The sequence below is a fragment of the Gobio gobio genome (assembly GCF_949357685.1).
Source record: "Gobio gobio genome assembly, chromosome: 2".
In the NCBI taxonomy this organism is placed as follows: Eukaryota; Metazoa; Chordata; class Actinopteri; order Cypriniformes; family Gobionidae; genus Gobio; species Gobio gobio.
Window position 1 is genome coordinate 44,749,861 of NC_137098.1, and position 25,198 is coordinate 44,775,058.

The 25,198-nt window shown below is 37.9% G+C and overlaps 3 protein-coding genes across 19 annotated transcripts in view; 2 read left to right on the forward strand and 1 right to left on the reverse strand.

The window, feature by feature from the left end:
* Nucleotides 1–125: 125 nt before the first annotated feature.
* cln6a (CLN6 transmembrane ER protein a) lies at nucleotides 126–3,042 on the reverse strand. Of its 2 annotated transcripts, none has more exons than XM_079842152.1 (7): nucleotides 2,722–3,042; nucleotides 2,403–2,438; nucleotides 2,214–2,312; nucleotides 1,898–2,086; nucleotides 1,754–1,809; nucleotides 1,526–1,645; nucleotides 126–1,324 (listed from the first exon to the last, which is right to left on the reverse strand). In XM_079842152.1, the coding sequence occupies exons 2-7, from the start codon at nucleotides 2,403–2,405 to the stop codon at nucleotides 1,057–1,059; spliced, it is 735 nt and encodes a 244-aa protein (XP_079698278.1). In that variant the 5' UTR covers nucleotides 2,406–2,438; nucleotides 2,722–3,042; the 3' UTR covers nucleotides 126–1,056. The 2 variants fall into 2 exon arrangements, with proteins under 2 accessions (XP_079698278.1, XP_079698277.1); XM_079842151.1 differs by having other exon boundaries at nucleotides 2,403–2,517; nucleotides 2,722–3,038.
* Nucleotides 3,043–3,385: 343 nt separating this feature from the next.
* nr1h3 (nuclear receptor subfamily 1, group H, member 3) lies at nucleotides 3,386–23,867 on the forward strand. 2 transcript variants are annotated; one of them, XM_079842170.1, is made up of 11 exons: nucleotides 3,386–3,533; nucleotides 7,821–7,964; nucleotides 12,640–12,722; nucleotides 13,861–14,037; nucleotides 14,332–14,598; nucleotides 15,284–15,486; nucleotides 16,977–17,156; nucleotides 17,386–17,485; nucleotides 20,110–20,223; nucleotides 20,703–20,797; nucleotides 21,353–23,867. In XM_079842170.1, the coding sequence occupies exons 3-11, from the start codon at nucleotides 12,680–12,682 to the stop codon at nucleotides 21,497–21,499; spliced, it is 1,326 nt and encodes a 441-aa protein (XP_079698296.1). In that variant the 5' UTR covers nucleotides 3,386–3,533; nucleotides 7,821–7,964; nucleotides 12,640–12,679; the 3' UTR covers nucleotides 21,500–23,867. The 2 variants fall into 2 exon arrangements, with proteins under 2 accessions (XP_079698296.1, XP_079698297.1); XM_079842171.1 differs by lacking the exons at nucleotides 3,386–3,533; nucleotides 7,821–7,964 and adding an exon at nucleotides 12,301–12,422.
* An 808-nt stretch (nucleotides 23,868–24,675) lies between these two features.
* Nucleotides 24,676–25,198, forward strand: part of madd (MAP-kinase activating death domain) — a 72,198-nt gene continuing 71,675 nt past the window's right edge. For 14 of the 15 annotated variants that reach the window (XM_079810479.1, XM_079810486.1, XM_079810488.1 and 11 more), the window contains exon 1: nucleotides 24,703–24,959. The gene's annotated coding sequence lies outside the window, so the exon portion shown is untranslated. Of the gene's footprint in view, nucleotides 24,960–25,198 lie in introns of all 15 variants that reach the window. The other variant, XM_079810493.1, reaches the window with a different exon arrangement.

Below are 25,198 nucleotides of genomic sequence, written 5' to 3' on the forward strand. Positions count from 1 at the left end.
CAGTGTTTACGTAATTGATAGCCTTGTTGTCATAGGAACATTGATATAGGATTCCAACTATCTTGTTATACTGTCTGCTACAGTAGGTGCAGCTCATGATCACACTCACTGACTCATGAAAAGGTATATTAAGGGAGTACAAACTTTATTTAGATAAAAAAGAACATAAAAGCAACAATTTTTACAGTAAGCCACAATGATGAAATGTCTTTATTCAATATACCAAAATGACAAACATAGCATTGTATAGTTTGCCTTGGGCAGACACAAGGAGTAAGTAACACTGGAACTTAAAGGGGCCACAAACTGCTTTTTAAAAAATGTTATGTTTTTTTTGAGGTACACTTAAAATGTTATCAAGATTTTTACATCAATAGACAATAAGTAATAGGCTATTTTCTATTCAGTTTTTGACCTTTTCTTTGAATACTCCGTTTTGATATGAATGCCACATTCAAGACTTGGAAGTAAACGCACACGGCTATGATTGGTAACAGTTTTGCATATTCAAATCATTTTCAACATCCCCGCCATTACACGCGTGGAATTGTTTTGAAAACTTCCAATGTTGAAAAATCTCTCGTTACATAGTTTTTGCCAACAATGTAAAACATGTATGTGTATTACATATGCTTTATACGTCTTGGTTGTGACAAATAAAGTTTAAGTAATTGGAGTTTCCACAGTTACAACTGACAAAGGATGACTTGCGATGTAAACGGAATTAATGTCTTTCTGATGACAAAACAGAAGATGTCGCTCAGTGAAGCTTTTATTCAGGATTACAGTGAATCAAAACGACAACAAAAACAGTGTTCTCTATGTGCTCTCTTCCATTTCCAGGAATCCCCCGCATTTATCCTCAGAGGCATCTCTATTGTTTTGGTTTCAGTAAATTTGTTTTCGGTTTTGAATTTTGAAACTTGCAGGATATTTTTATAGTGCAATGAACACTTAAATGACAAAAGATCAAGGAAAATTATATTTCTCAAGCAAATATTTTCAGTTTCACTCAAGAAATATCAGTGAAATGTAGTTCAGATTTGCTGTTAGTATTTAACTGCCTTTGATGTGTAAGGTGTAAAAGGACCAAGGCTCGGGCACATAGATGATTCCAGGATACTTTTTGCGCAAAACTTTATCATTCCAAAGATATGCGACCCAAACCAGAACTAATCCCAGAGTAATGATGAAGTTATAGAAGAGGAAACGGCCATTGCTGTCTAGCCTGAAGCCCATCCGCCTCTGGCGCATCACAGTGGCAACCATGGCAAAAAAGGTGAAGACATACAGAACAAAGATCTGCCCTTCAGTAATCAGATACCTGAAAAAATAGACCACATTAATGTTTGGACAACATTAACATTTAATTTTGGATTTGTATGTATTGTTGGATAATTTTCTTCTTGCTGAATTTTCTCTATCATTTGAAAATATGTTACATTACAGAAATAAAGTGACTTGAGAGTGTTGCTTCAACTTGATTCTACATTATCTTGAAAATGGACTTGAATAATTGACTTACCAATAGTACACTGCACTAGGGCCAAGTAGCAGCCAACCTGAGTAAGGCATCTTCTCATCTTTAACTTGTGTAAAGCAGCCAGTGAAATACAAGAAGAGGATAAGGAAGAATGGGACATACCTATAATAATAACAACGGTGGAGGAGGGGATGTTTTAAACTATATATATAATATAATGTAGTGCAATAATAGATTCAATGTGAGTGTGAGAATGGAAAATATACTTACCACATGCAATGCCCTAAGTGCTCATCATAGTAATACAGAAGCTCGAAGGAATCAATCTGAAAACCACATAAAGCATTAATTACCATTAGAAACAGTTTCTTCAGAACACATCATTTGTTTGGTCTGTAAATCGAGCTACTGTACCAGTGAGGTTGGCTTCAGATCCTTGATAATGGGGTTTTCTCTGACGGAAAGATGAAGCTGGTATCCACTAAGGATGAGACGATGGTTAATAGAGTCTCCCACTAGGTGTATGCTGGCTCCCATGACAAAGGTGATGATGCTGAGATAAACAGCTGAGCGAGGAAGGGCCGTGGGACTCCGCTCAATCAGCTAAAAAAGGTTATAGACAGATCAAAAGAACACTTTACATTTACTGATATATCTCAAAATGAAGGGTTAGAGATGGGGAACACCCTATGAAAAAACACATCCTTTTGTAAAATTGTAAAATGTGTACCTTCAGTAATAAGAATGGTGTAATGACATTATATGCCATGTGAAAATAATCTCCAACACTTGGCTTATTTAGAGGAAACCATTCTAGAGGGATTACGATCTAGATGAAGAACATACAAAATTGTTATTGGTATTAAAGAAGAGAAAAGGACATCTGAATGCATAGATCAAACCTTGTTTTAACTTGTACCATAGCAATTGGCCTCCCAAAGTCCAGTATCCAGTTCTGCACAGTGAAACAGAGCCAGAGATCCGTGTGAAAATTGGATTGTGCCGCTGCAGAAACGGTTTTCTCAGTCCTAGCCCTGCTTTTAAACATAGTACAGCATTTTCATAATAAATGCTTGAATATACAGTCTGTGCATTAGGAAAACGGTCATTTTAATCGCATGCCATGCTTTTGAGCTCCAGACAAATGACACTTTTTAACGCACACCTGACCTGTTCGGGTACTAATATTGCACAATTAAATAGTGATATTAGATAACATTTCAGCATTAAAATCTGACCTCAAATATCCCGGAGTCAAAGCTGCAGACTGTGGTCTTCTCCGCATGGTTAATGGGTTTGTTTTTACAGCAATGTCAAAGTATTCTTTGCAACTCTACTATAGTTGTGTAGCCAATCATTTATTCATTCATTCAGCCGCATGCCAGGTCATACACCAAAGATGTCCAAACACGCCATTAATTTAGTATATATCTAAATCCAGTTTCAGTTCACTGATACAGTCAATATATATACTTATTTCTTAAGATGTTGATATTTTGGTTTGTTTGAATCACGTGAGATTCTTCTTCAGTTACGGTTGGCTGCAACACAACACATAGGACACTTACTGCCATCTGCCGGACTTTATTGATATTGTCTAGCCAGCGTACAAGATGCTCCATATTTTTATATCTTTATGGCAGACGTAAGTAAGTATAATTTTCCGAATTCAGCCCTCAGCAGTGACAGTAATAATTTGATCAAAGCGAAAGTCATTATACTGAATTTTGCTCAAGGCTGTCTTCTCAGTACATTCATGTTTACAATGTTGTTTTTTGAACGTTTTTTTTATCCTTTTGATTCTCAATTTTCCACAATTATTATATTTATAATACCACTTCGTCAAATATATCTGTCAAAGTGATGCCGTTGTCACTAAGGCACTTTTATTTTGAAGGCACAATACAATAACAGTCCTGTGATTGCGTGTAGCCATCTTAGAGCTCTCTCTCTCTCTGTCCACGGCCTAGCTAGGCGTTTCTCTCTTCACATCGTCAGTGTAAAGTTCACCGTGCTGGATTAAAGATCTTGTCAACAGCAGCAAAGCGAGGTATCACTAGAAAATGAGCGTTATTCTCATCTGACCTCGTCATCTCCTGAGAGAGATACATGAGTGTTTACGTTACGCGGTACAGGGGCTGTGTGATGATGAGGTTATATGTTAGCTCATGTAGCTGTCATGATGGGAGACATGTCTGTCACTGCTTCATATAACGTCTGTAAACACGAAAGTTGTCTAACTCACTTACCGCGAGGTTGTCAGATTTAATTTGTCAGTGTTTAGATGGTAGTTACTGGGATTGTTTATTTTATTACACCGGTATTGTTTTAAGGTGCGAAGGCTAACAGGGTACTTTGGCTAACTGATGAGTGCTACAACTATCATTGCTGTTCAATATAGTTTTATAATCCGTAATCTGCCCTGTTGATCATGTCCTGCGTTTATTAGAGGCTAATCCTCAGAGTATAGTATTTGGGGTGTAACGTTACTGCAGACTAAAGCCGTTGACGTACTCGGAACTGAATCCTTCACTAGAAATTCGTGTGAAATAGCAGTTATGGAGTTATCTGGAGCTGTTTAGACAGCGGTTACACCGGTCCTCTAATTTGACAGGTCGAGTGAGCTAACAGGTGTGCTGATAATTATTAGTATGGCGGCAGTGTCACTGTTTTTGTATGTATTCGTTTTTACTCGCGCATCGAAACGTAGTTGTGTGACTCTTGCCTGCAGCGACGAGCAGGCTGTGAAAGTCAGATGAACGTCTGTGTTTACTGGAGGTCTGGAGCGTTCTCAACGGGTTTATCTCTCTAGTTGAGCACGGAACGATCAATGGAAAACATGGAGTGGCGCGACGGAATGGGATTGCTGAAGGCTTAGAGGCGAGGAGTGGCATTCAGTCTTTGCTTTTGTTAGTGATGCCAGTCAGGTCGATGATTGATTCTTTTGGAAAAGTTTTCATTGTTGCTCAACATAACTGTTATAAAAACAATAATCACATTTGCAGTAGTGGTGCTATTCTTAAAACCGGCATGTAATGAATATTCATCCTATCTAACTATTTTCTAAGTGCATGTTATAGATCTGTGAACGATGCATCAATGTTGGTTTCTTTTTTTCCTTTTCCTTTTCCTTTTTTTGACCTCGTAATTTGTAATCAATCAAACTGTCATAACTGGACCTTCTGGTGGAAATGACAGACTTCTCTCTGGTGATGTATGCCAGATTTATCCAATAATTTAGTCTGGTTAAACTCCGCCCCTGCAAGCTTGTGTTCATTTTTTTCCCACTTTCGAGAGCAGTGTCCACATCTCAAAAAACAATCAAAAATGAATGCATAGAACCAAGTTTCCACCTTACTTCTTTTTTTTTTCTTCAATAATACATTACACTCAGATGTACATCACAATACAGTAGAAATCAAAACGTGCTTCTTCTGTTGTGATGTTAATATCAGCATGTGTAGTTTATGTATGATTACATGCAACCTAATGTACCATAGCTTTAACATGTCACACTTTAAATAAGCACACTTGGCAGCGATGAGTTCTGTATATTTAGTCAATTCGTTTTTTATTTTAGTCATTTTTCAAATATGTTGAGACATTAGAAGTTGGTGTGCAGTCTTTGTCATCTGTAATGATTTTAAAAGAGCTGTTTTTACCTGTATTGTTTGTGTTTTGACTAGTTTTGTTTACAGTCGTGGAGAAAGTTATGCCTTCGAAATGTAGGGCGGCCATTTCCATAACACCAAAAAGGAGGACACTTTTCGGCATTTAGTGAGGCAAGAATAAATGCACTCGCAACTACAATACATTTTTGTCCATCATATCGATGGTATCATGATACAGTGATTCTGAAATATCCTACTCTATTCATTGCCAGACAATTTGATCTACGATATATCTTGATGTAGACGTATGTGTAACAGAAGAGGCCAAAAAGTGTATTTGTATTTATTCAAGACATTGTGATATTTATTTACTTTTCGCATTCATTATTTGTTTATTTATGTATTTCTTTTATACAGTATGACTGGTGATGCTTGACTGCATGATAGACTTTACAAAGCTCTGAAGCAGAGATTTTGTCATCCTGAGGTGATATTGCTTCTCGGAAGATGTACCTGCGGCTCGTCGGTTACTTTTATGTTTTTCCGTGCTGGCATGTCGGTCAATGGCGGCTTTCCATTGACTACTAACGTCCACTTCACAGCGTCACAGTGTGCAAAATTCATGATTCTCTACTGCTTTTTGATATAAATTTGTGCTCTTTTGTCCATTCCAGATTAAATGAGGTCTGACGTTTCAGCATGTTAACGTTATGATATGACGTAGCCAGCACGTTGTGGAGACTTGTTTGCATTTTTAACTAATGGTATATCAGATATTTATTTAACACCACTTTTAGCCAATCATTTGTTTGACCAGAGATCTTACAGCATTAGACCTTAGATGCTATGCTGCTGCGTCCCAATAAAGATTCTAGAGCGGGTTCTTTTAGGCAGATTCAGCGCAACTCTAAAAAGGAGGACAAATTAGTGTCAGACTTGAGGTTGCGCCGGACAGGGGGTTTAAAATCTGGACGTATGGCCACCCTATCGACATGATACCACAAGTGTGATACACCGTTCATATATATATATATATATATAGTTATATATAGCTTAAAGTTCATGCATAATTTACCTCACTCCAATTATTTAATACTTTGCATGAAAAGGTGGGTGAGCAAGAGCATGGTACATACAGTTTTGTGGGCATTTTATATGAAAGACCATTTTTTAGTTTGGCAATAGTCTGTTTCAGGGTGGAAACCAGCCTACACATCTTCTCTGTTTTAGTATCTATGTTTCTTCAGCAATTCGGTTAATTTTAGAATGTAAGAAGTAGTTCTGTTTTGAGAGTCCAACCCAAGTGTACCTTTAGACTAAATCGTATGCTACCATTTTGCATTATGAATCTGCATCCTATGTATAGTAGGGGTTTCTTCCTCTTAATTCTCATGACAAACTTAGAGGAAGCTTGTAGAGAATTGGAAATCACCACTTCCTGAAATAAGCTGATTCTAAACTTTAACCTATTTCTGGGCTTGAAACTTTCAGGCAGCACTTTGCAATAAACACAACTTGTCCAGGCAACAGCAAACGAAATATTTCTTCTGAAATGAAGTCGCCTGAATGATAGCCTGTTATTCTTGTTTCAGTTGTTCATTGTCACTATCCAGCTATCATATCTGCCAGCAGTTGACCTGACTCTTGCTCTGGCAGATGTAGAGCACACTGGTTTACAGGACAAAGGTTGCAGCCCACTGATAAGTGCAGAACATTGGACATTGAAAGAAGCCTTCCATTGGTTTACATCAGGTCATGTCCAATGTGAATTTAATTGTCTTTAATTCAAATAAGAGCTATACAATTCATTGAGCCCTTGAACAAAGGGGATCATTTGAGACAATGACAGGATTCTTTCTCTGTTTTACAACTGATCCATTGTCTTTTCTTACAGCTGATATAACGTGTGCTGATTATCATGCAATTTATGAACAAATTTATCTGCTTTTTTAGAAGTATATCTTACTTTCCAGCTTGTATATTAGAAATGGCTGTTCAGAAAGTGCATTATTGTTCATTATCTTGGGCTGCTGAGGGTTTCTGACTTAGGGTTTTATAGTTGAAGTTACCATTTTATTTGTTTTAAATTCTAAGTTTTGTACGACCGGTGACAACCTGGACTTTGGTCTGTTCCTAGGTGTAACAGTAGGATGACACAACATCAGGGTCGTATCCCGGTTGCCATTATTCTGACTGTTAAAGCACAAACTTTTTATGATGTCTAGTGGTGGGACTCCTATTACTGCTTATGTTTAATTCAATAAACCCAGAAATAATATCCAGGCTTTGCAGAAGTTTGTTGTTTGAGTGCCCTGACTGTTTTCTATAAATGGCTTCCTTTTATTTTAAGATTTTCAACTGAAATGTTCTTTGTACATCTGTTCAGTGACTCTGTAACTTTCTGAATTAATTTCCGAGATGTGCTTTGGGAGACACTTATAAAAGGTGGAGTTTTGCGCTCGGGCCTCTGTGGGGATTTCACAGCCATGTGAATGACCGCTAGTAACCTCTCATGTGCCCTCTTGCTCTCTTTTTCTCCCTCCTTTTTTCCTTCTCTCACTCTCTTACTCACTCATTCACCTTCTCCTCTGTCATTCTATCCATTTGCTTGTTTTCTCTCTTGCTTTCTTGTTTTTATATAATCCTTCTGAACACCTCAGCTTTGGAGCTATACAACCTCCAAACAGAAGTCACTCTTGTTTTTCCTCTCTTTGTTTTGCTGTCAGTTAGAAAGCTGTGACACAGAAGAGTCTATTATAGGAGAGAAGTTTCCTCTGATGGCATCCAGATTATTGGAGAGAAAAACGTGATGTGCTGTTAGTGACGCAGAGAACAACATGGATAGACAATAACAAATCATCATTCTAGGGGTAAGTGGGGCTCTCACTCACATTAACATGCTTCAGCGCCCATATGCACTCTACATACAGTAGTGGTTTTTTATTGTATGCTAAAAATATTTACCTTAATGTTCATAGATACTTTTTATATTCATAGTTAGATGTGTTTTAATTGTCTTGCAAGATGTTAGCATGTGTAAAAAAAAAAATAGTGTAATTAATTATTCCATAATTTAAAGGCACAAAATATCCAAAAACCACTAGAACCATGTTATATATATTTTTGAGCTGTGTACTTACATTATTCGAAACGTTTCCAACAATGTTTAAATCCAGAGAAATCAGTGTTACGGATACTACCCTTGATTTCCACGGAAACATGGAAACACCTAAGATGCTTTAATATAGTATGTATTTTATTAGACAGGCGAGCAACTGTTTGGATAGAGATGCTCCGATCAGCATTTTTGGGGCCGATCACCGATCACCAATATCATGATCTGCCGATTGCCGATCACTGCCGATCACAGAATGGCAGGGGAATGGCAATCTTTTATCTATAATCTTGCATAGTTTGCACCATTTGTAGAAATGAAACTAACTCTAAATGAACTGAGTCAAGATCTTGAAGAACCACTAAGTGTTTATTTTAGAAAATGAGATAACTTAAGGCTACTGTGGGCCATCTTTCCCAAATAAATGTATATAATGAATGTATCTCACTTAAATATTTGATCATGCAGTGCATTTTTGTTTTTAAAAACAATTTTTCAGGTAGGTCTAACATTAGTATTGAGGTAAGAAATACTAAAGACATTTAATAAGAAATCAAATGTAAATTAATATTGGTCTTCCCTGAATAAATTAAATTAGATTAATCCTTACACTTAAGGTTGCAAAAGTTAGTCATTCAAGAGCAGTGAGTGTCATAAAGGTTCATCAAACACAAGACAAAGAGAAACTCAGAGACTGCAGCAGTTTATTCGACAGCTGTCACTTTAAGAGCGAACACGGATACGGTTACATGCAGATGCACAAACGTTCACTCGCGAGTCACGACGGGGTTTACGTGCACACTCGTCAAGACGGTCATTTAGTACATACATTTGTGTGTATCTGACCATTTCAGCGCAATTTGTACTCGCAAGCTTTTTGTGAGATGGCCTGCCTGTGTGTGTGTGTGTGTGTGTGTGTGTGTGTGTGTGTGTGTGTGTGTGTGTGTGTGTGTGTGTGTGTGTGTGTGTGTGTCTCCAGACCGTGCGTGCGAGTGCTGAGCGGTTTGAACACTGGCAAGACTTAAAAATAAATGCAAATTATAAACTTTAGTGACGATGCGACACCGACACTGCCTCGATTGTGCAAAGTGGCAAATCCTGTGTCAACTGTGCAGCTCGATTTTAGTGCACATGCGATGCGCTGATGTGAAGCCATTTGAGCATTTTGAATGGGAGAGAGAGCGCGCGCACGCGGTGATTCACGCGCGCGCTGTTTGTGAATTTACGTCCCACAGAAAGTTTTCAAATGACTGCGAAAGTTGTTTAATATAGAAATATGAATTGTACCTCACCTTCAGCATTATAATTATTTTACCCGCGCTGGAAAGAGAACGAGGCGGTGTCGCTGCATATCATGCCCTTGCTCTCACGGCAGGTGCGGGTTTTATGTGTCGTCAGCATGCGATCGGTTCATGAGATCGGCCTTTTTGGAGACCGCCGATCAATCATCCCAAAGCGATTACCGGCCGATCGAGATCGGTTGCCGATCAATCGGAGCACCCCTAGTTTGGATATACATTTATCAACAGAAAACTGATCATTGTTATACAGCGCAACACAGTCTTATACCATGCCTCAGAGACAACACTGTTTTTTCATGTGGCTAACATAGCATAATCAGAGAGAGCTTTCTCCATCATGCAATTAATTTTTAAATATATTGTATGTCATTTAGTCATCCAGTTTTTATTAAAGGTGAACTATGTAGGATTTTTGCAGTAAAATATCCAGAAACCACTAGGCCAGTGTTATATATTTTGTTCAGTTGAGTACTTAGAATATCCCAAATGTTTTAAACTATTAGTAAATCGTGAGAAAATTGCTATTTTAACCAAGGAACCGGGACGTGTGAGCTATGCGTGTGAGGGAGTCGCCTGTCGATTGCGTCATATCTGCGTCACCCTCGGTCTCCGGTTTTATTCAGTGAAACACTTTACTCTCACTGCATTGTGAACAAGTGTCATAGCAGCCGCCGAGCGAACGTCATAACTTCCTTTTCAACACACTCAGATATATCTAATACGATAAACAGAGTTGGGTTACCTCATATACTCATGACTGGAAAAGAGGAAGTAGCGCCGGCAACCGTGTCATAATAAAAGTCCCGCCAGCGACTATGCCATAATAACAGTCCCGCTCTTCAATCGCTCCTGCGGCCTTGCTCAGCTCCACAACACTCGCTCCTGCTCTACTTCAGACTACAGTAATGTTAATAATCGCATCCATGAACATGATTTCTGCTCGAGTCCTATCCTGATTATTTTCCACCGGCTGTGAGGTGAAGACCACATGTCCCGAGATTCTGCGCTCAAACGTGCCGTCATCAAACTACGCCTTTGTTTTGAACAGGCGACCTCTAGTGGACGGAAAAGTTACATAGTGTAGCTTTAAAGGGATAGTTTTTATACCCAAAAATGAAAATTCGGTCATAATTTACTCACCAAGCAGATCTCAGCAGCCATTGGTGGGGGTGGGGGTACTATGGTGGTCAATGACTGACGAGATCTGCTTGGTTACAAACATTCTTCCAAATATCTTCTGTTGTGTTCACCAGAAGAAAGAAATGTATACAGGTTTGGATCAACTTGAGGGTGAGTAAATGATGACAGAATTTAAATTTTTGGGTGAACTATCCCTTTTAATATGATATCAATCTAGATTTCTGCAAAGTGCAACAAGTCTCTCATACCCAGCCACTGAACGAGTAACGTTATAATAACTTTCAACACACTCAAATGTATTTAGTATTGTTTTAACCATGTAAAACAGCACTGCATTACCCCACATACACAACGAATAAAAGCATAACAAAAGCTCAGAGATCTGTGTTTCACGCAGGTCTCTCTCATAAGCATTCTCTCGTAGTCGTAGTCGTAGGGGGCGCTCGGTGCATCCTGATTCATACCACTGTAACGCTAATACAATTTTAATGCATTCACTCATCCATGAACATGATTTCTGCCTGAGTCATCGACTGTAGAGGTGAAGATTCAAGACTACAACTCCATGATTCCATGCTCATTTACGGTGTCATCAAGCTAAGCCTTTGTTTTGAATAAGCGAAACTCACATACTGTGCCTTTAACTGATCTTATTGGTATATCAGCTTAAATATCAGAATTAAAAATGTTCATCTTATGGCCAATAATATAAATCTATTAAAACGTAAGAAAATTTAAACATACTAAAAATAAATAGTTTGTATGCAACAACTGTTTGATTTAGTAATCTATTTTATAGTAGGAACCTCAGGGACTCGGTTAGATGGTTATAACCTGTGGATTTTAATGAGTAGTTGGGGTATTTTATGAAAAGTTGTTTGTGTTTGGTCCAAAACATTGCATATCTTCATCAATATAAATTTAGAAGCATCTGAAATACATTTGGCCATTGTCATTTAAAGAAGTTCCCCTTGGAAGCCCTGCTTTTTTTTTTTTTCTAGTAGTATTTTATTTTGGTCATGGTTCTTGTCCTTTTTAGCTGATAAGGTCATATTGTAGAATTGAATCAGCATTTTTTTGCTTCATTCTTAATGCATGGTCACATTTACGCTTGCACAACAAAGTTTCACAGGCGAAATAGGCAGGACCTGTGGTTGTGGACTGCCCACACAAGAGGTCACTACCAGACGAAGTAACTTGCTATTGGTTAGCGCTGCGGTTTTTGTGTGTCAAAATTTAACTGATGCAAAATCCGCTTTGTGAAATGTATCCACCATTGGAAGTCCATCAGGAAAATTCCACTGGGCAAATTTTTAGCCATGTCAGGGTTAATGCGATCAAACCTTTATTATATAATATTTATTATATAACTTTTATTCTTCCCCAATTCAGATGTCAATCTCTGTTAAAACGGTTTCCTAAAACTCTCAAAGCAACACCCATGAGTCTTGACCAATTTTTTTTGTACTTTCAATTCCTTTTCTCAAGTAGGCAGTTCATACACCATGCTTAGTTGGCAAAAACATGCACTCAATTTAATTAATATTTCTCAATTTTTCTTCTTTTTTGCTTTGCACAGTATAGCAAAAGAAAAAATTCCCACGTGAAAGGGTGACTGTGTAGTTTTTGCGAGCTTTCCATACAGAAGTGTGACTACTTAAGGAACTGTACTGACAGTCATTAGTGAAGATCAGCACTGCGTGCGTTTATTGTCAGTGAGAGTGGCAGATCACTGCTGCCTATATTACGTGACTGGCTTGTGTGTGTGTCAGGTGTGTCATTGTTGCTTTGATTCTCCACTTTGATTTAAAAACACTCTGCTGTTTTCTGTTTCTACTTGTTAGTTGATTTTGATTTAGTATTAAACTATATATTTAAAGTTGGTGTCGGTTTGGGGTAGTTCTTGTAACTGCATATTATTCACTGAATCGTTGAAACAAACAGGCAGTTTGTCAAGACTTCAACTTTGCCTTTCATTGTGCTTTGCAGGTGCAGTTTTGGTTCGTTATGACAAGTGGCTGTGTGGAAGATGTCCACCCTTTCTACGACTGATATCACTGATGTTGGTCATGGTAAGACTCTCGTTTTTCTTTCACTAGAATGTGAAAATGTTCACATACAAAGAGTAGATAAAAATCAGAAGCTGCCAGAACATAGTTGAACACTTTAGTCACACTTATAAATATATGAATGCCATTGAATTTGATAGAAATAAAGGCCACTTGGTTTGATATTTTATTAAGAAAGACTATTTTAAGCAAAACATTTCACCAAAGGTTTTGTGAACTTAAAGGGATAGTTCACCCAAAAATGCCAACCCTCATGTTGTTCCAAACCTATATATATTTCTTTCCTCTGTTAAACACAAAATAATATATTTTTTATTATTTGCAAAAACTTACATTTCAACAAAAAATACAACATTAGATAAAAAAACAAGGGTAATTGTTAACATTATTTGATAATACAAATCAAATACAAATAGTACGCTACAAACAAATTAAGTTCATGCCATCATCTAGCTCCTTATCGTCAGAAACATCACAATGAACAATAACTTAATGGCAGAAATATTCTGAAAAATTTGAAGCCAGAAATGTTTTTTACAGAAAAAATAAGAGAGTTTCTTCTTCCTTTTGGCAAGGATAATAATGATTTCATTTGATTATTTTAATTTGTTGGGCACTGTCCATACTTGATGAAAATAAACATATGGGTAGAGTGCTAAACATTTGCCATAAGCTTTAATAATTGAAATGTTACTAGAAATTATGGAATTTCCCATAAATGAACGGATTCTTGACCTAGGTGTGTTAAAGTTTGTAATTAACCAATTAATACATAAAAAATAGGTTATATCAATGTGTTACAGTATATTAATGCATGTTGTGTGGCGTGTTATTATAGTCACAGTGATTTGTCATCCATCAGAACTAGAGAAGTATAAAAACAACACATTTTCACATCTCGTTGGTTTCTTGCTTCAATGACTAGTTTTAAGGACTCCCTGTGTGATAATATCAGTGTGAAAAATGCAGCATGTTACATGATCGAAAGTCATCCGTCTGCATGTGTATGCAGCGCTATATTGAAAAAATCGAAAGAAATAAAATGTAGTTCTTAGTACTAATTGAGTAGTTGGTTGTTGGACACCTGGTTGATCATCAGACCCAGCCTTAAAAGAAATATGTGTTGTTGGTGTGTGTGCAGGGGACTCTCTGTGCTGTGCCAGTGAAGAGGGTCCTTCAGCAGCGACAGCAGAAGTGAAACAGGAGAGACTCAGTCAGGCGGCCCCATACAGCACCTCAAACAATGAGCTGAACGACACGCTGCTCATGGAGCCCAGTGACATCAAGATGTACCCCTCGGAGGACACCCCTGTACCAGGTGAGATTGAACAACTGGAGGATACTTCTGGACTTGTCGTAGATAATATACTTCACGTTGCTTCTAGTGTAAAATGATTCAGATAAGGCAGAGTTGAACTTTACCTGTTACATAATGTGGGACATGGGACTTTTACTCATGTATGAACATGCATGTCAATATGTGTGGATGCACTGGCTTAATTTAAGTAAATAAAAATGCATTAGTTAGTTAATTTATTTGTCATTTGTGTATGTTGCTTTGGATTTGCAAAGCTCATACATTATTGTCTCTGTCCTGTGTGTGTTTGTGCAGAGGGTCAGCCAGTGAAGAGAAAGAAGGGTCCAGCTCCCAAGATGTTGGGGAATGAGGTGTGTAGCGTATGTGGAGACAAAGCATCTGGCTTTCATTATAATGTGCTGAGCTGTGAGGGCTGTAAAGGTTTCTTCAGACGCAGCGTGATCAAAGGAGCTCAGTACAACTGCAAGAACTCCGGCCGTTGCGAGATGGACATGTACATGCGCCGCAAGTGTCAGCAGTGTCGTCTGCGCAAGTGCAGGGAGGCGGGCATGCTGGAGCAATGTGAGTGACACTCTTAGACCATCAACATGTACACTACCGTTCAAAAGTTTGGGGTCGGTCAGATTTTTTTATAATTTTGAAAGAAGTCTCTTATGTTTATTTGATCAAATATACAGTAAAATAGTAATATTGTGAAATATTATTACAATTTAAATAGACTATTTCTATTGAAATATATTTTAAAATGTTTTTTTTATTTTTATATTATTCCTGTGATGGCAAGCTGAATTTTCAGCAGCCATTACTCCAGTCTTCAGTGTCACATAATCCTTCAGAAATCTAATATGCTTATTTGATGCTCAAGAAATATTTCTTCTTTTTATCAAAGTTAATATTTTTATGGAAGCTGTGATGCATATTTTCAGGATTCTTTAATGAATAGAAAGTTCAAAGAACAGCATTTATTTGAAATAGAAATTTTGCGTGAGAACTTTTGATCAATTTAATGCAATCTTGCTGAATAAAAGTATTAATAAAATTGTATCGACCAAACTTTTGATTGGGAGTGTACCTTTCTTTCACCCATGTCTGGCTTTTCCCTTAAACATGGATGTCTCAAGTAGTCCATGCAGCTGTCGTCAAATCTCTTATCTCTTATGTTATGATATGTCCATATGACATTGTGATTGTGTGCTGCTTGTTTTGCTTATCATTCTGTTGTCGGCTTTATCTCTCTGTCTTATAGGTGTGCTGTCAGAAGAGCAGATCCGACTGAAGAAGATGAAAAAACAGGAAGAAGAGACGGCACGTACCTCTACAGTGGCAACACCCAGCCCTGCCCCTGAGATGCCGCCTCTGGCTCCTGAACAGCATGAGATGATCGAAAAGCTGGTGTCAATGCAGAAGCAGTGCAACAAACGCTCTTTTCTTGATAGGCCCAAAGTCACTGTAAGTGCATTTTTGTGCACTGTAAGAGTTTGTTTTCTAGCAGACTAAAACAGTAATTTGTCATTTTAAAATGTCATTGTATGACTGAAATCGTATCAGTCTGGTTTTTGTGAAGTGGGACTAACAGACTTGGATAATGCGACTGTCATAATTGTGATAATTGGCTTTGTCACATTTATCAAACTGCAATTCATAGTTTTCACATGACATCACACCCATATAGGAATGCTCATCTGGAGGGCAAAACTCCGCTGCCTGCCAGTTATTTTTACCAGGTTTGTACTAAATACTAATGTACCAAAACAGCGATATTAAAACATCAAATTCAGTACGCAACTTACCTGATGATGCATTCTATATACAAGTAAACACACGTGCCCAGAATATGAACGCAACATGCTAAATTGCATGTTGAGTTTTTAAACCATTATAAAGAAAATGCTAAGTTTGGTAATATGGTTTAATTCATTAAGACAGTGATATTTGAGGACCAAATTCACCATAACCCCTTATTAATTAAACATTATCTATAAAAAAAGGAGATGAAGCCAGAATATGAAGGCAAAAAATAAAAATAAAAAAGGCTTAATGTGCATTTAGGGTGTTACTTTCATTTTCACATCTGCTGGCCTGTACATAGTATGCATCATCAATACGGTGTATATTGAATTTGATCTTTTAATATCAATGTCTTGATACATTTGAGTATGTCAAGCATTTTCACATTAAGTGTTTCAGAATGTCACAGATTTTTTAGTGATTGAAATATTGTGGCAGGTGCTGTATGTGGATCGCAAGTACCCAATGCTTGCAGTTTGTTCACACATCTTTGTTTTTCTTCTTTTGAGAGGTGATCTAAATATTTGTGGCTTGAAACTGCACCGATATTAAAACTTTGGCCGATAAGTTAACCGATAATTCTTGATATTTGAAAGCTGATAGCCGATATTTTGGCTGATAAATCTAAATCCAAATTTTTATATAATTTGAGAGCCTGATTACAAAAACAAAAGTCTCACCATTAAAAGCCATGTCTCAAGCCCACAATTATTGATGTTCTCATTATAATTTTATGTAGTTTATACATAAATCATATTTCAAGCAATTCAAAACGGCACAAGTGTCTCAGCTAAAGGAAATAATCCATTATTTATCGGCTTTAATATATTGGCCAAATTTTCTTATTTGGCCGATAACATTAAAAATGAACATTATCGGCTGATGCCAATATGGTGGCCGATATATTGTGCATCCCTACTTGAAACAGATGGGAAATGGACAGGCCTGTGTTACAGTTCTATCGATGTTTTGCCCTCTAGGGCTCCATACCAGTCATGTGACTGAAAACTATGAATTGACCTTTACATTGTGCTCTTGCTTCGAAAGACATGTATTTAATCCTTCAAATATCCAATTGCGCATTGTGCTATCTTTCTGAATCTCTGATGCATTGATCCTAAATGTTTACATCAAGATTTGTTGTTTTTCAGCCATGGCCACAGAGTCAGGACCCACTTAACCGAGAGGTTCGACAACAGCGGTTTGCTCATTTCACTGAGCTGGCCATTATGTCTGTGCAGGAGATTGTAGACTTTGCTAAACAGCTGCCTGGCTTCCTGGAGCTCACCCGAGAAGACCAGATCGCCCTGCTGAAGACCTCAACTATAGAGGTTAGTCTGACTGACCCGTGACACATTGTTTTCAGTCATGTTCTGTTACTGTTTTTGTGTGCACAGATGGATCACTCTTGTTTGGCAGACTTGTTTCTGCTGTTGTTTTGTAGCGGGAAGTACTTTAGAAAAAATGGCACCTGGTGTCAAATTGTGTTTCTCATGAAAAACCAAGCACAGCCTGTACTTCTTGTTTTGCATACGTGCTAAACATAATTTTTTCCTGTAGATCATGTTGCTAGAGACTTCTAGGCGTTATAACCCAGCGATAGACAGCATCACCTTCCTCAAAGACTTCAGCTACAATAAAGAGGATTTCGCCAAAGCAGGTACTGTTTGAAATGCTGTTGTATGGGTGCTCGATTTTAAACTTGCCTGATGGATATAATAAAGAAGAATGTTATTTGTTAACATTAGGCAACTACATTAGTTAACATGAACTAATAATGAAAACTACTTCTAAAGCATTTATTCATTTTAATGTTAATTTTACCTTTTAGTAAAAGATTAAAGACCACCTGAAACATTTTAAAACGTTTTTAATTTGATTTAATGAATGTCAACACCATTGCTGAGTATTTTCTCCTTAAAATGGCAGTGTACCAAAGACAGAAACCGTCTCATACATGTAACCAATCCCGTCAATGTGTGGGTTGGAGCTTTTCTGCAGTGAGCACAAGAACACCTTTAAGAAGGGACAGGAAAAATTGGGTATATGTTAGCAATATAGCGGGTGAATTGTGTATATGATGTATGTCACGATGTTATGATGAACTATATGCCTTTTTCCACTGATGTCCTATGATGTTCAAAGCGTTTCTAAGGATACTGATTTTTAGAAGGCAGCTGTCTGACTCTGAGATGGCGAACGGGAACATGGGTTGTGTAACATTAGCAACACATTATTAGCTGTTTGATAACATAGTCAAGCAAAAAAGGCTAATCATATTAATTACCGTTATGTGTCAGACGTTGTAGAGCGAGATACATAAAACGCATTACCATTCTGATACATCGACTTGTAGACGACCCTGTATAATTCGCTCTGCCTTTTCTTCTTCTGAATCAGTTTCTAGTTCAAACATGAATGGCTGAATTAAACCAATATTAAACAACAACGTGTAGCGTTTCCTGCTATTCCATTATTGAATCAGACATCATTCTCTAGAGAACTCTTCTACTGGATTGCTATGTGATGTGCTGTGAGACTGGAGCAAGGATCTGCTGTTTGGATACTTCATAGCATAGCATAGTTTCACAGACAAGGCTTAAGCTTAGTCCAAGACTACACTGCGTGTTTGAGCTGTTTTAACAGAAAGCAACTTGCATTGGCATATCTTAAAAAATATGTCAGTGCCATTGTTTTGTCTCAAGATTTTTTTTCACGGTTATAAAAGCTACTTTAATGTCCTAATTGAACTAAGGCCTAGTCCTGTCTTAATCTAAGCCCTGTCTGTAAACCCAGGCCTTTTACAGGGGTCCTGAATTGAGAAATTAACTTTCAAGCTTTCAACAATCAAGCTTTTGATATATAAAAGGTCATGGTAATATAAGAATATCCTGTAAGCTTCAGAGCTGAAGACTTCCTTGTTAGTCAAAGAAAAGCTTTTATTGACACCAGACCCAGCAAACGATCAATCTCAGAATGTGCCATGCTGTGACGTCATAGTGTGGTGAAACACCACCTTAACTGACGACAAACGTCTGATTCTGTAGCCCCGCCCACCGTCTCGTGCCTGAGATGATATAGGCCTACATAGAGCTAAACCGGATCGAACTTCTAAGCAATAAACATACCGCATAAGCTTCATTCGGATTCCAATATTATGAATGCATGGATGAACTTTATTTTTAGGGGCTCCTAACGTGGGGAAGACATTGCACGTTTGTTCCTTCATTTCACCACGGATTAGTTTGTAAACAAGACACTGGCTTTGCAAACAAGATGAGATTACATTAATGAATGAGGCAACACACTAATGTGAGTAAAAAATGTTTTTTTTTAATATGTGATAGTATTGCATTGTTCAGATCGTTTGATATCTATTGATTTTGGGTACGTGTCTAACTGAACATGCCTTAGCACGCTGTCAAAGGCTGAAGAATCCTTTATTTGTGGTGTTGTTGGTTCATTGCGATTCGGGATCAGACTTGGACATGTATGGGCCAGGGCTCGCAAAGCCCAACGTCCCGGGGCTATGTGTTTCCCAGACGGGCTACCAAAACGTGTAAGCCCGGCCTGCTGACGGGCTATCTTAAATAGTGAAATAACATTCCTTTCTTGAAGTGCGTTCACTCTCTTGACTTGATATTTGTTTGCGTGTGTGTGCTTGTGTGTGCTTGCGCGGCAATTCGACAACCTCCCGCAGTTTCTCTTGAAGCCAATACGGAAGTGACTTAAACTGCAATTCATCGACTGGCCGCTAGGGACAGGCTTCAGAAGGGAGCAGAATCTCATTGAGCCCCATGTTAAAATGCTCAACTTTACAGCAGATTAAAACATGTTTACAGCCTGGTACAAATTGTGGTTTTGGTCTATACGGCTAATTTTGCCATTCATGACAACTGTGGGGGGTGAATTTTTTTTATAACTCATTCGTTTACATTATATAAAGTTTTAATGTCCTGTAATAAATAGCCTATTACTTATTATGATGTTTTTGAATGTAAAAACCACGCGAACGTCATAAGTTGATCTCAGACAACAGTATAATTCCCTTCCTGGGAATCTTAAGATCTGAGCTTGTAAGACTACACTGCTACTCAATAAAGGATCATTTGAAAATTCAATAAAAGATTCTTAGTTTGGGTCATCACTGTTCTAACCGTACAAAGCTGCATCCAAGCATAGAAGGGTTTCTACTTTTTCAGTGTGGTTGTATTTGAGACCTGTTTTTTTTGTTGTTCATGCCCTGAAATGATCTCTGATCTGTCCTCTCTGACTCGTCTGCAGGGCTGCAGGTTGAGTTCATCAACCCTATCTTTGAGTTTTCAAAAGGCATGAATGACCTCAACCTGGATGAGGCCGAGTACGCTTTGCTCATCGCTATCAACATTTTCTCAGCAGGTCAGTTTGACACGCATGAACCAATATTATATTGTTTGTCTTCTGGCGAATCTTATCAGGCATTACATTTTGGCCTATTCTCATTAAGAGATATCAGTACGCCCCATTTTCATGGCTGAAAGATTTTTTAAAAAGCAACAAAATAATTGACTACAATAGGTTTTATAGAACTCAAATTATAGGAGAAAACTTATATACCGTTTACCAATGGAGCCTTGTTTGGGTTTAATACAATTTTGGAGAGGATTGGAGATGAACATTAGCTCAGTTTTGAAAGGGGAAGGCATTTTTAATAATCCGTTAGATTTAGTAGATACTAGTTAGATTAAGATTGCCATCCGGTATGTTATTGGTTTATTTTGATAGCTTTTAATGATTCATCCTACAGTACTTCCCAAGGCAATTTCTCACAAAACTAATGAAATGCAGCATCATTCATTTGTGTCAATCACTCTGTGTTTGTGTGTGTGTGGGGTCAGATCGACCGAACGTGCAGGATCACGAGTTAGTGGAAAGACTACAGCAGCCATATGTGGACGCCCTCCACTCTTACATCAGAATAAAACGACCCAATGTGAGTATGATTTACCTAATTTAAAATAACTGTTATATTTTCAAATGTAATTTATTCCTGTGATGGCAAAGCTGAATTTTCAGCATCATTACTCCAGTCTCCAGTGTCACATAATCTGACAGAAATCATTCTAATATACTGATTTGGTGCTCAAGAAATATCTCTTATTCTTCTAATTGTTTTTGTGGAGACTGTGATGTGTTTATTTGAAATAGAAATCTTTTGTAACATTATAAATATTCGTACTCTCACTTTTGATCAATTTAATGCATCCTTGCTGAATAAAAGTAACGATTTCTTTAAAATAGAAAAGTCTCACTGATCCCAACAGAACAGTAGTGTATCAAGATTAGTTTGCCAGAGATAGTTTGCTAGATATTTTGCCTGTTTCCTATCCTTTTACATCCAGTAGGTGGCACTGGTGATTCCACCCTTGCATCAAAAACATTTAATAACTGACTATAACCAGTTATTTTAGTTTTAGGTTTTTTTTTATATACTATTTTTATATCCTAGTATTTCTAATCATCCATTACCCTTTAATTTCCACCAAAGGATCATCTGATGTTTCCCCGAATGCTGATGAAGCTGGTCAGCCTCCGCACACTGAGCAGCGTCCACTCAGAGCAAGTCTTTGCTCTGCGCCTCCAAGACAAGAAACTTCCGCCTCTACTTTCTGAAATTTGGGATGTCCATGAGTGAGCCAGATCTCTGACTCCAGGACAGAATGAGCCAGTGTCAGGGAAACCTGGGTGGGCAGGGATCGTCTACAGACAGAACACAGGGTCCTTAAGGGCTGAAATGTCTCCCAGAGTCACGAGGAGCCTGGTTTTTTATCATTCTCTTCCTTGACTTCTCTATTTTGAATCCAGTGGTCAGTGAGCTGCTTCCTTTGAATGTGCTATTGATAGACTGTATGGCCAGAAGTAGCTCAGGGACCGTTCAAAACAGGTAGTGGTTATTTGACCATCATTTGAGCTTGGGATTCCGGATGGGTTTGGATTCAGAGACTTGCTTGCTAGAGTGAGCGGCCACAAACAATGTGGTCATGTCTTTTGTTGTTGTTTTTTTCATGTTGTTGTTGTTAATACTTAATGTTTCCAGTACCAAAAGCTTTGAGCAGGTTTTGGCAATGGTTTCTACTCTATAATTCACAGAAGAGGTTGTCTTGAAGGTTGTTCATTACAGAAATGTTAATTTACAGTGTTTTGTGGTTCCACTCTGGCTGATTGGTTGGAAATGGCTGGCGGCATTCTGCTATTTTGAATTTGCATAGATCACACACAGAATTGAGGAATACTGGCTAATTTGCTCGTTTTTATTACACAATGTTTGACATGCATTTAGTCTTGTAATTCATGTTAAAATGCAATCTTCTGTTAACACCCAAAGGTTTTTATAACAAAAATCAATCAGTGCTTTACCAGTGCAAGCCATATTAACTCAGAGCCCATGTTACACCGATCCAGCATATCACTACGTTCACAAGGGATTCTGTTTTCTGCTGGTTGGAATATTCAGAAAAAGAACTAACAAGCCAAATGGCCTGATTTTATGAGGTTGAACGTTTCGGAGTGGTTGAAAGTGCTTATCAGTGTAGAATATGGTTGACAGGGATCGGTAAGAGTCACTGGATCCGAATCAGTGTGCTGCTCAACCCACAGCGACTACTGAGATACATATACCTCTGAAAACATAATGCAGACCATGACTATTCCTTTCCCGTTTCATTATCATGTTAATTACGGCAATCTCCAACCTACCATGTCATGCTGTAGGTTTTTTTTATATACTCATCAGTTCTACCTGGTGGAGGGCTGATATTGTTTGACAGTTCATACTTAAAACATTAACATAAATGCACAAAATCTATCTCAGTTGATGCCCAAGATGTCTTGATTACTGTGTCGTCGTACTGTCCCCCCCAGAATTTAACTCGAGTAACAAATTAAAAGTATGTTAATATACATCTTCCAAAATCAGTGAATGAAATTGTCTTAGAAAATAACATGGGCCGTTAATGTTGTATCGTATTTCATCACCTCACTGTACCCCCCCCCCCCCCCCCCCATAATAGCATTGTTATATTTAGTTCTATATACACCCATTCATCAATGAGGATAGTTTTGACATATTTTATTTCCACATACTAAATAATTTAAATCTTTTATATTAATTTTTTTTTTAATGTGATTTGCAATTATCTAGCAGTCTGTTTTAACACCATTTTGTTGTACCTCACTTATACATTATGATAATATTCAGATGAATGCGCTTAGAATAAAACCTGTCCCGTCCTCATCAAACTACTTTGGTTGTACTGTCTACTAGGCTCCGTGGCAATACAAAAATCCAGCGTGACCATGTACAATTCAGGATTTGCTGATCACAAAAACCACTTTTATGATGTACATGGGTTGTTGTGAATCAATGTATTATGGAAACTAACATGCGAAAATGAGCGGAAAGCAAAATTTCTGTGATTTACTAAAACGGTTGTTCACATTGTTGAACCTCTATGATCTTCCTGTTGATGTCATTGCTTATCATCTGTTTGTGCACATAGGAATTGTGATGAAGGCTTAGATGAATTCTAGTCATTACTGTAATGAGCGTAATACGCTTTTTCTCCCAACTCTAATGATAAAATGATCTTCTAACAGAATGTTTCTACACGAGGCAGAGTGAAATGCAAAGTTGATTGTAGTTCTAATTTATTTGTACCCTCTCAGCTCAGTGGACCTCATTACTCTGATTAACTTAGTCTTCAAGACAGAGTCATGGAAGGATGACATAGAAATGCAACCTTAAGTTTTAACGCCTTAAGTCCTTGGATGTATACTGCTTTATATGTATAAATTAAAAGTAGACTAAATTTATTGTTTTGTGAGAGTATATATTTATCTGATGAAAATGCTGAAAAAAAAAATAGATAACTCAAAGCCTATTCTTTATACAGAATTACATTTACCCAAAACAGGGAACCTGTATTGTTTGTCTTTTTATTATTCTGCTGTTTTTTAATAGATCAGGGTTGATCCTGTAAATAAATACTGAATCTGAACTTACACCATTGGTGTCAGTGATCTGTCTATTAGCACTTGTGTTATGTAAGTATCTCTGCATCCTTATTTAAGGAATATGAGCTTCCGACGGAAGCAAGTATTGTGTTTGTTTACTCAATCAAACCCACCCTCTATCAGCAATATGCAAATAACGAGTCGCCGACGTCATTGGATATTAGTTTGAGCCATTAGAAAATAGTCTTACCATTGGAAGAGCTCCACTCTGCAGCACATAACGAATGCTTTCATTTTTTAACGTCGTTCCAACGTGTCATTGTTAATTCAACGAACAAATACCAGGAAACCGCCAGTTTACGCGTGTGACTATAAGCGTAAACGTGAAGAAGGCATCTCCCCTCTAGATGAATGAATGGTACAGTCCAGGCTCCGGCTGTATGCGGAACTAATTTGTCGGTTCGTACTGTAGTGATGGGAGTGATTCTTTTCCGCGAATCGGTTCTTTTGAACACATTTCAATGAACCGTTTCTTTTTTGCGTTCTTTTTTAAAGTCATTGTATTTTTCTCCGACAATGCAATCTATCAGCGCATTGATTTTATTACCACAAAGAATATAACATTTACTTGCAAAACATTCTCGTTACAAAGTGAAATTCTAAATGAACTATAGCATACACCATAGAAGAGTCTTACGAGCAATGTAATTGTTAAAGTTATTAAATCAATTCAAATATACATCAGCATCTTCCTTTAAGAAGAGAACCGTTTGAATTGATTCAGACGGATCTGTGCACAAATCGTTGAGAACAGTTCAACGGATTCATTGAAAAGAACTGAATCAAACGAGCGATTCCATCACGAATCGGACATCGCTATCGTACAGTCAGTTTGCAAGCAGAGAGAGAGCCAGAGAGTCAGAGAGAGAGAAGAGGAGGAGAACGACGAGCAGCACAATCATCACCGCATCACTGACTCAACCCGCTCCCGCAAGACACGGATGGGCAACCGTCTCGTCGTGCCACTGTCACATCATGTGTTCGTCAAATGTAGCGATGAATGTGTTTTGAGACGCTGTTTCGCCGCAGCAGGGCCAGGGATACGCCGTTAAAGCGAGTGGCAGTGGCGTTAGCTCCTGGAGGTCAGTATCTCTTTTATTCCCATTCTCACTTATAACTGATGACCCTTTTATGATGGTTTGCTCTGGATCAGTGGTGCAGTGATCAGATGGATGAAGGTGGCTGCGTTATAACGGTGTGGAAATGTACGCAGCTGGTTTTGTAAGCAGCTTTGACAGCTAGCTATTTGATCCTGTTAGCTACTGCTAGCAGCTGATCATTGTTTTTCACTGTACAAATGTGTTTTACGCTGGAGTCTGCT

What these genes read in the sequence shown, in the direction of transcription:
- cln6a (XM_079842151.1), bottom strand. Translation starts at nt 2,768, where the DNA reads ATGCGGAGAAGACCACAGTCTGCAGCTTTGACTCCGGGATATTTGAG. An exon ending in TTGACTCCGGGATATTTGAG is followed by an intron (nt 2,518 to 2,721) that starts GTCAGATTTTAA and finishes GTTTAAAAGCAG; the next exon opens with GGCTAGGACTGAGAAAACCG. An exon ending in ATCTGAAGCCAACCTCACTG is followed by an intron (nt 1,810 to 1,897) that starts GTACAGTAGCTC and finishes TGTGGTTTTCAG; the next exon opens with ATTGATTCCTTCGAGCTTCT.
- nr1h3 (XM_079842170.1), top strand. Translation starts at nt 12,680, where the DNA reads ATGTCCACCCTTTCTACGACTGATATCACTGATGTTGGTCATG. An exon ending in TATCAACATTTTCTCAGCAG is followed by an intron (nt 20,224 to 20,702) that starts GTCAGTTTGACA and finishes GTGTGGGGTCAG; the next exon opens with ATCGACCGAACGTGCAGGAT. An exon ending in TCAGAATAAAACGACCCAAT is followed by an intron (nt 20,798 to 21,352) that starts GTGAGTATGATT and finishes TTTCCACCAAAG; the next exon opens with GATCATCTGATGTTTCCCCG.